This window comes from Cucurbita pepo, chromosome 3, assembly GCF_057944985.1.
Source record: "Cucurbita pepo subsp. pepo isolate OVF chromosome 3, ASM5794498v1, whole genome shotgun sequence".
Classification (NCBI taxonomy): domain Eukaryota; kingdom Viridiplantae; phylum Streptophyta; class Magnoliopsida; order Cucurbitales; family Cucurbitaceae; genus Cucurbita; species Cucurbita pepo.
Genome location: NC_141800.1, coordinates 1,468,353 through 1,478,049, shown reverse-complemented (window position 1 = coordinate 1,478,049; position 9,697 = coordinate 1,468,353). Strand labels below are relative to the sequence as shown.

The window sequence follows — 9,697 nt, the reverse complement described above, 5'->3', positions numbered from 1 at the left end:
TCTAATTTTGAATCCAAGCCTACCACTAACTAGTAGATATTGTCTGTTTTGACCCATTAATATCATCCGCTTCACCGGTTCAAAGTATTAAATAGAATTTAAAAATATATTAAATAGGATAATAAATAAGAAGTTGGATTAAGCAGAAAAAGTAGTTGGAAACCAAATAGAGTTGACCTAAATATAGCATATAAATAGAAGCTAGAATGATTGCATGTCCAATTAATTCATGTATTATTTTAGCATAAGTTTATTAATACACAAATAAAATGCAAAATCAATGCAGTTTCACTAATTAATTAAAAAAAAAAATTGAATTAATTGGTATTAATCTCAATTGTCCTCAACTGCCTTCCATCCATTACTCTTTGCATTTATATGCCTTTCTAATCTACACTTTAGGGTTTTTAATCTTTGTACTAAATCCTTCTTTATTTGGAAGATTGAAATAAATTCAAGAAATATTCATTCAGAAGATGGGTCCCTTTGCACTTAATTCTATTTAATTTTGTTACTTATTTATAGTATGCTCCCAACTTTCTTTCACCCCCCCCCCCCCCCCCCCCATGTGTATATATATATATATATATGAATTTAAGGCCTTTCAAAAAATAATATTAATTTATACTTTGATTAGATAGAACAGTAGAGATTACAAGTACGAGTTTAATTATGGTTTAACGATGTGTTGTGCAGAAGACAAAACGAAGGGAGCTGAGACCAAATAAAAGAAACAAAGAATTTGGTGCTCTTTCAATATCTAAATAAAATTAATATTAATTCAGCTTCTCAACTCTATTTTGGCCTCTCTTACACTTTTTTCTCAACAAAAGCTACGCCATTTTCTTTTCAATTATAAAAAAGAACATTTAACACCCAAATGGGAGTTGAAGACAGTTCAGATTTGGGTGATTTTCTTTAGATCTTTCTGGCGGCGCCCCTCGACGGAGGACCTGAAGCGGCGCCGTCATGGAGAAAATCAAGCAAAACAGAGCTTTTGCATTTTGGGCATTTGGGTTCATTCTCCGACAGCATCACGTACATCAGGCACCGAGGGCAGCCGACCAGCACCATCGATGTCGCTTCTGGACTGCTGGAGTATCGGAGAGCCGCACCGCTGTCGTCCTGGTTTAGTTCCAACGACACGCAAGAGCTCGGTGGCGATGTGGGTGACAACGTCGCTGATCGACTCGGCGATGACCCCAAAGGATGTTGCCGTGGCGGCGACAGGTTCAATTTCAACTCAAGCTTTGGAACACTTCCACTGCTTCTTCTGCTCATTTTCTCCTCTTCTAATCTCTGTTACAATCGAGAAAAAAAAAAAAAAAAAAAAAAAAAAAAAAAAAAACACAAATTTATCAAAATAAAAACACGGCGTCTTAATTATGAACTTCCACTTATTTTTAGTAAACCAATAACATGCTATTGGAAAACCACTTGTACTTTTACAAGTTAATCCTTAATTATATCAATAATTAACACTAACTTTAGCTTTTTAGTTAATTAGTGATATAACACTTCATTTTCAAGCTATGAAACACCCAATTTGTAGCAATTTTACACGAGAGAAGCGGAAGGAAAAAGAAAATGCCGCTTTCAAACTATTTCAAAAGAAAACAAAAACAGAGCTTTAAAACCAATTTAAAGCTCTTCCAGAAAAAAAAAAAAGAACTTGAAACGTTGTAATATGGATATACCTTGAAGTTCTGGAAAGCAGACGGCGGCGATGGCGGCGGAGGAGGGTGAGAAAATGTGAGTGAGTTTGTGGCAAACATAGGACTCCGGGGAATGATTTATATAAGAAAAGGGAGGGTGGGAAAGTGGGAGGCAGAGGAAGAAGAGAGAGAAATGGGTATTATTATTATTATTATTATTATTTCTTTCATTAATTTAGAGAGGGAGAAATGAATTTTGTGGAAATGGGTGGCAAAGAGTGTAAATTAAGGGGGGCAGGAAAATGAATTAATGTGGGAAATTAAATTAAATTAAATTAAATTAAATTAAATTAAAAAAAAAAGGGAAGAAAAAAGGAGGAAAGTAATTAGGGGATTTATTTATAAAAGAAAAGCCAAAGAGTCCTTGGGTTTCATTGATTACATGAGAGTCGGTGTTTATTGTAATTTTTGGCTGCAGAAATCAAAGTTTGCCGACGCCCATTTATTTTTTTATTAAACTCCAAGAATTAGCTGCCAATGTTCCGCCAAACTTAAATGACATTTTTATTATTAAAATAATAACCAACCCATTTTCTTTTACTCCCCAATTTAATGGTACACGCCACCTCAGATTAAATGGATTGCACGATCTTTTTTTTTTTTTTTTTTACCTCTTAATTTTTTAAAAAATAACAATTTATTTATTTCCCCCTCCTTCTCATCTTCAAGTTTCTATTTTTTTTAAATTAACTCAATATTTTGTTCATTAATCATTAAAAATAATAAATCATCTTAATTGACTGTGTTCGTATATGTATCAAAGTTAGAAGTAAATAATATAGATAGATTATCTAAACTCGAGTGAACTTAATTAATATTTGAAGTATGTTCCAATGAGCCACACTGAACAGTTTGACTCTTCTAATACACAAACGTTTGAAAACCAATGCATGCTATATATATATATATTTTTTAGATGGTACCTAAACTTTCGAGTTTGAGATGGGTGCATGCTTTTTGAGACGAGTGCATACCTTTTTTTCATCACGAACAATTGTAGCAAGGACTTAGGAACTATATTCTTTTGCAAATAATGGACTTTCTTTATTTATCAATTTTTGTCATTTTCTCATGTAATGTAATTTTTTTAATTTACGTCTACAATCCATTCAACCATGATGCAAATCATACAGCGTCATTACAATGAACATATATCACATATTCAAAAGATAATTTGTGAGTTTGTCAAATTGATAACTCATTTTAGTAGATAATTCACGTCAATTATCATCTAAATCTAAAGCACAATGAATAAAATATGTCATTTACTCGTTTTTACATTTTAAATTTTTTTTACCTGAATTAATTTTATTAATTCAAAGTAATGGTAATTAAATTAGTAATAATTTGGAGGTAAAAGTAGTAAACTTTTAAAATATAGAGAGTAAAAAGAAGGTATTCTTTCTCATTAAATAGGTATACCTAAAAAAGAAATGGATTTAAAAAAGTAAAAAAAAAAAAAAAAAAAAAAGGGGATAATTTTGGGGGGTGTAAATAAATTGGATCGAACTGCAATAATAAATAGAATTAAACAGCTTAATTAATGTCTGTTGCGACTTAATGAAAGAATGACAACTGCCACATATTTAATTATTCACGTTTAGTGATAAACATGGAAACAAAATGGACCCATATCATTTTCGTTATTATATATACATTTTAATCTAATTATATTTTTTTAGTTATTTAGACGTATTAAAAATATATATATTATTTTATGAAAGACGAAAATTAATAAATATATAATCACTTAAACTGTGTATTTGGATGGACTTGTAATAATGGTTCATAAATAAGCTAATATTTTCGGGTCTAAATTTTTTTATTTGCTAAGGGAAATCTAAACCCATATTTATAAATCGATTTAAATTCAGCTTAAGTCGATAATTCTAATTAATTAATTAATTAAAAAATTATTTATGTTTGTATTTAATTTTATTACCCGTCTCCTCCCTTTAGTTAGTCGATACTCCCGATATTGACCTTCCACATTTTAATGTGAGGATCCGTTGAGTTAATTGCACATGCCAACAAAATTATTAAATATGGCCTCCAAATTTGAAATAATACTAATAATAAATAAAATACAATTTTTTAATTTAATTTTGTTTAAAGATTATATTTGATAATAATTCAAAATTATTATTATTAAATAAAATTAGGATCCATTCGCAGATTTATCTTTGACAAATAATCTTCATTCGAGCACGACATCAACTCAATTAGGTTAATGGACCGAATTCGTCGAACTAAAGAAATGAAACGAGACAAATAGAGGTATATTTCTGTTTAAGGAGGTTAAAGGGTGTCACACAAATAGAGGTATATATCTCTTGAATCCAATTTTAATAATCCTCTCTATATAAAAGTTGACCCTCATTTTCTGGATCTATCAATAATGATAATTAATTTTCTCTGTCTTATGCTATCTTCAAGTCAACTTTTTCAACACCATATTCTTTAATTCGCATCATAAACTATTTGAAGGGAAACAATAAGAGTAATTTAATCAAGAATGGAGAAAATAATATTGAAATACAAAGCTTGTTTGGTGTTCATACAATAATATTTATTTGACTTTAACCCATAAATTGAATTGGATCAATTTAGGGAAAGGATTAAAATGAAATTTGCATAAAATTAGACCCATATTGTTAATATTAGGGGAATTAATTTGGGAGTGTAGAATAATAAATATGGGTGTTTCTCTATTATCCATTATCGCTACCCCTAAAATTAAATAAGAAATCACAATATTAATTATAATGCACATCCAATTAGTGCATGAAATGAATATATTCAATTAATGTGAGCCCAATGCTCTCATGATAGGTCGTTACCAATGCTCTCATGAAATCAATAATGTCAACTCCTACCTCTCCTATTCACTTCCTATGCCGCTATGTTTTCTTTTTGTTTTTTTGGTCTCAAACCCTAAATATTATTAAAGACGTATCTGCTTTATCTTTTATCATCGTTCTTCTTCTTTTTTAGGCGTTTCAAAAGTGAGAATTTTATCTACTTATTAAGAGACCACCTAACACAGATAATTTGAACATAAACAAGTCATTTCAGTATGTAGAGGGGGGAACGAAACATTTCTTACAACAAGGGGTGTGGAAAACTCTCTCGAGCAAACATGTTTTAAAAATTTTATGGGAAAGTTTGAGAAATGACAATATCTACTAGCGGTGAGCTTGAGATGTTATGGTTTGTCTTCACTAACATGCTTACTACAAACACCTAGAAAATCAGCTAAATATGTCGAGTTGCATAAAATAAAATAAAAAAATAAAATTCAAAGCCCCTCAACTGTAAAACTTGGAATTTGAATATTGAAACCAATCCCCATTGAATGGAAGTAAAGTGCATTTAGTTGATAGCATACCTGTAGACCAGCCATAAAATTTGGGTACAGAGAGCAGACAGAACAAATATATACATAAATAGCAGCTTGTTGTACAACAATTTTATGCTTTTATTATTTTCAAATAAGAGTGAATGACAATCAACTTAGCTTAATTAATCATAGGGCGTAGATTTGATATATATATATAATTATGAGTGATGGATCGAGTTGAAGGAGGACACATTGTTCTACATCTACAGTTAAGAGTCCTATCGAAGTGTAATAACAAGAACGGGTGGTGGTCAGTGGCATGGGACCTAATCATCTAATATCGGCTGCTGGTTGAACACTGTTAGAAGCTCAGTCATAGGCCTCACCGTGCTATTCACTGCCTCGTGTTCTTCACCCCTGCACTCGACCAACTCTCTTCTAAGACTCTGCACCACCTCATTCAATCTCCGGATGTTTTTCTCCTGGGAAAGGATAATCTACAGTAGCATTGAAAGAACTTTTAGTATTATATTTACAGATCATATTACAAACCAACAAGACCAGTCATAAATAAAATGGACAAACCAAACAAGAGAACGTAGTAAAGTTGGCTTGGCCCATCGCAAGCAGTAACAGCTAAAGTCCATCGCTAGTGTCTGTTTTGGCCCGTTACGTATCACCGTTAATCTCACGGTTTTAAAACGCGTCTACTAGGGAGGGGTTTTCACACCCTTATAAGGAATGTTTTGTTCGCCTCCCCACCTAATGTAGGATCTCACATTAGTGTTATAGGAGGAGAAAATGATGGGAAAATTCCTGTATTTTCTAATGTAAGTCTTCAAATCATAGCTTCAAACACTTTTGGTAGGATTCCCACAAAGATCGCATTCTGAAGAAGATTCAGGTTGTCTCTAAAAGCTTTCAAGAGCAACAAAACTAATAAAAGGGTATTATGCTTGAAAAACTCTCTACCTTTCCTTATGGTCAAAAACAAATCTTTGAATATCATTTTAGCAAATCTTACCGTCCACCATACTATACAATATCTACTAGCGGTGAAGGTGGCTATCCAATTTTACCTATCAGTCACCTTCAAAATATCTCAAGACAGCAAAATCACACACGAGGAACACCCTAGCACTTCGAGAGACAGGGAACACTCCCTTCTAGACTGAATTCTAAGCCAAAATACCAAAATGTTCACATGCCCACGTGAACAAAATATATGTAACACCCCAAGTCTACCGCTACTATATATTGTCTTTTTTGGACTTTCCTTTCCAGAGGTTTCCATACCTTTATAAGGAATGCTTCGTTCCCCTCTCCGACCAACGTGGGGATCTCACCTTAACCTAATGCATATATTGTTCCTATGTAATAGCAACAGTAACAACAATCGAAAATCTAATCATTTAAAGCATTGAAAGAAATTGAAACACCTGAAACATTCAAGTAGTTTGGCAAACTTGAAGGCAAAAAGAGATAGAAAACTGGAATTTCACCTTTTCTTTTACAGCTTCCTCTCTTTCAGACATATGGGGTTCTGTCTGTGAGGCGTTTGGGCCTGCTTCAAGTTCGTTCTCATACTGTTGCCTCCACTCAAATTGTGAGGAGAACACGATGAGTAACAGCAGACAGACAAGAACCCAAGGTCTTGACATTATTACAACCAAGTTTTGTGGTTTCCAAAAAGTAGTAAATTACCCGTTCTTCCCAAGAGCTGCATATACATGGCTATACATCAATATAACTCCATAATTATAACAAGAAACAAGAGAGAACATAATCAAGCAGAATTTGATTCCTAATGGATCTACAAGAAAGAACTCGGAATAACTTCCGCAATGTTCTTCATCAAATTAAGCATTCGAAACGTAAATTGAACAGATACCCAAAAATTGGAAGCTCCAGAGGGAAACTCCGCCGGTTATCTAAACAATTTCAAGTGCTTACCCTAGCATTCAAAGGAATCCATTTCCCCCGAGAGCTATAATTCAACACATCGAAAACAAAGACACGAAAAATATTCAACAATTTGTACCCTGTTCCCAAAATTTCCTCACCTTTTAATCGACAGAAAACCCAGGAAATCGAGCAGAAATCGGCCCCCGAAACTAGCATCCACTATAGTGAACCACTGAGAACAGCTGAAAACATCAATCCCGCAAAAGAATGAATGTAACTAGAAGAAAAATCTGGAAGAAATTTAGGAGAATTAGAAATTAAAAGAAACCCACTGATCCAACAGCGCATCTCAGTTTAATCGGAGTTGGATTTCTTCGAGTTGAAGCTGCGAATGGCGTCGCTTTGGGCTGGGTTGAGCGAAAGTGAGCCTCGCACGTGTCCACCATAACCCACGTGTCTGGTTTTGTACATGAATGGTTAATACAAATATAATCAATAATTAATCTGAGCATTAAACGACGACAGCCTGTTTAAGTTAATGGGCCTATGTTTTGGGGATAATACATCACTTTTCAACGAAGAGATTGGGCTTTATATTAATGGGCTTTATATTAATGGGCCTATGTTTTGGGCTATTTTTATGGGGGAGGTGACAGGCGGCCGGCAGGGAGGGAAAAAAAAAAAAAAAAAAAAAAGGTTTATTTTAAAATTATATTATTACTATCATTTTATAATCATTATTTTTTTCATTAAAATGCTTCACCAACTTCCATGTAAGATGTAATGATTTTATTAATTTAGGACCAAAATCAAGTATTTATGAAACGTCAGAGATTTTATTGTTTAATCAAATAAACCCCTTTTTTCAAAAAATAAATAAATACAATAAGACAAAGTCAACACAGAAAGCTATTAACACAAGTCTAATTAAATTATTTTGACATTAAGCACAACAAAGTTGGTAACACTGTGATATATATTCACACCTTTCATTTATTTTAACACAAAATTATTACGTGATGAAAAGATAACCAACTAGTGATAGTGATGTCTGAGTAAAGTATATGAAAATAAACCGATACTACGTCTAAATTATTATTAAAACATATTTATCCATAAATAAATAAAATTAATTTGTTTAAAATATTAAAGAATTATTTTATGGAAAAGAAGTTTTCAAATACTTCTGGAAGAAGCAACTTACCTTTTTAAATTATTGACTTAAAAATGTTGTTTTCAAACACATTAGAAGTTTCAGAACTCCAATAATTAATTTTTTTTTTAACTATGGATTAAAAATGTTGTTTTAAAATAGAATAGATATAATGACCTTTAAGTTTTTGTAAGTATTTCTAGTTGCTATTAGGGTCTCATGTTTGTCTCTTAATGTAGAAATATAATTCTTAAAATGAAAATAATTTATAACATAGACTTCGAAAACGCTTAAAACAACTTCATCTTCTAGAAAATACTGACGGTTTTACGTGTTTCAAACAGAATAATTGAATTAAAAAAATTAAAACAAATACAAAATAAAATATTTTAAAATATTGAAATGCAAAACAAATTATTCTAACCTAAGACTAGGAATTTAAATATGCATATATTCTATGCACGTGTCACAGTCTCTACTCGTGAATGTCGTCGTCATCCGTACATGGTTGCCTTGCCTTTACCTGAAAAAAAATGATGTGGCACACGACCTAAGAATTTCGAAAAATACTCGGTAAGTGATCCCACTATAGGGGCTATGCTAAATGCAAACACATGCAATCATGCTCTTGAGACCTATCATCTCATCTTGGAGTGGCCTCTAGTCTCTGACTACTATGGATGTGTAGTACTTCTCTATACACAACCCACACGTGCGAATGTGGATCCCAAGGCGGCTTGCACACCCCCTGGACCCTCTCTGGTGAAGCTACTCTGTAGCGACGTCCAGAGGTCAATGAAACTCCTAGTGTCATGCTCCCTATGATCACCCTGCTCGTCATACTGTGCGCGTCTGCACTCATCATCTATAGGGGAAGTATTCCTATGCTCATGTACATACAATATGCATAAGGTCTCTCTAATTCCCATCTTAACATATCTTCTGATACAACCCTCTAGTCTCTTCTCTTTGTTACATTACGTAACACATGCTCATTGGATATTTATATTAATATCGTTTGATGCTCTTAAGGTTGTGTCCTAGGTCGATCTATCTACATGATGCAGTATGACACTCATTATCATATAACATGCTTAATATGAAAAACATCAACATATTAAGATAAACATTATGCAATCATCATACTCATCATAAAGCCATTAAGTACATCAAACATATCAGGTATGTCATACACTGAAATATAAATTAAGTACATTATCATGCATTACAGCTCAAACATCATACTCATACATCATCATACATTGTAAATATAACTGCAATGCAAACAATTTCTAGTCTATCATACACTAACGTCTGTTGGCATTGGCCGAACTACTCCCTAATTTAGCTAAACGTAAGCTCCCGTCTCTCGAGAGCTGCTCCAAATGTTGCAAGGGTTCGTTTCCTATCACACTATTCGTCACCTTCCGTTAGTATTTCAATATTAAATTAATAAATGTGAAATACGACCCTAAAATGATCTCAATTACTTTAATCGGGACCAAAAATAGGTTTGGAAGGGTCGAAACGGTGGACACCAGGCCAAAATTGGAGAAGCCGAGCCGAACAGCCGAGAAGCCATCT

At 33.0% G+C, this 9,697-nt stretch overlaps 2 protein-coding genes across 3 annotated transcripts; both read right to left on the bottom strand.

Moving 5' to 3' along the window:
* Positions 1-757: 757 nt before the first annotated feature.
* On the bottom strand, positions 758-1,856 carry LOC111791110 (protein GL2-INTERACTING REPRESSOR 1-like). Its single transcript, XM_087122119.1, has 2 exons — positions 1,698-1,856; positions 758-1,299 (listed from the first exon to the last, which is right to left on the bottom strand). The coding sequence occupies exons 1-2, from the start codon at positions 1,773-1,775 to the stop codon at positions 919-921; spliced, it is 459 nt and encodes a 152-aa protein (XP_086978245.1). The 5' UTR covers positions 1,776-1,856; the 3' UTR covers positions 758-918.
* Positions 1,857-5,233: 3,377 nt separating this feature from the next.
* Positions 5,234-7,426, bottom strand: LOC111791054 (uncharacterized). Of its 2 annotated transcripts, XM_087122071.1 has the most exons (4): positions 7,293-7,426; positions 7,119-7,202; positions 6,558-6,775; positions 5,234-5,552 (listed from the first exon to the last, which is right to left on the bottom strand). In XM_087122071.1, exons 3-4 carry the CDS (start codon positions 6,714-6,716, stop codon positions 5,382-5,384), a joined length of 330 nt encoding a protein of 109 aa, XP_086978197.1. In that variant the 5' UTR covers positions 6,717-6,775; positions 7,119-7,202; positions 7,293-7,426; the 3' UTR covers positions 5,234-5,381. The 2 variants fall into 2 exon arrangements, with proteins under 2 accessions (XP_086978197.1, XP_086978196.1); XM_087122070.1 differs by having other exon boundaries at positions 7,119-7,379.
* Positions 7,427-9,697: the final 2,271 nt, after the last annotated feature.

Coding starts and splice junctions, on each gene's coding strand:
- LOC111791110 (XM_087122119.1), bottom strand. CDS start 1,775: ATGTTTGCCACAAACTCACTCACATTTTCTCACCCTCCTCCGCCGCCA. Junction 1,300..1,697: donor CTGCTTTCCAGAACTTCAAG/GTATATCCATAT, acceptor CGATTGTAACAG/AGATTAGAAGAGGAGAAAAT.
- LOC111791054 (XM_087122071.1), bottom strand. CDS start 6,716: ATGTCAAGACCTTGGGTTCTTGTCTGTCTGCTGTTACTCATCGTGTTC. Junction 5,553..6,557: donor AGGAAGCTGTAAAAGAAAAG/GTGAAATTCCAG, acceptor ATGCTACTGTAG/ATTATCCTTTCCCAGGAGAA.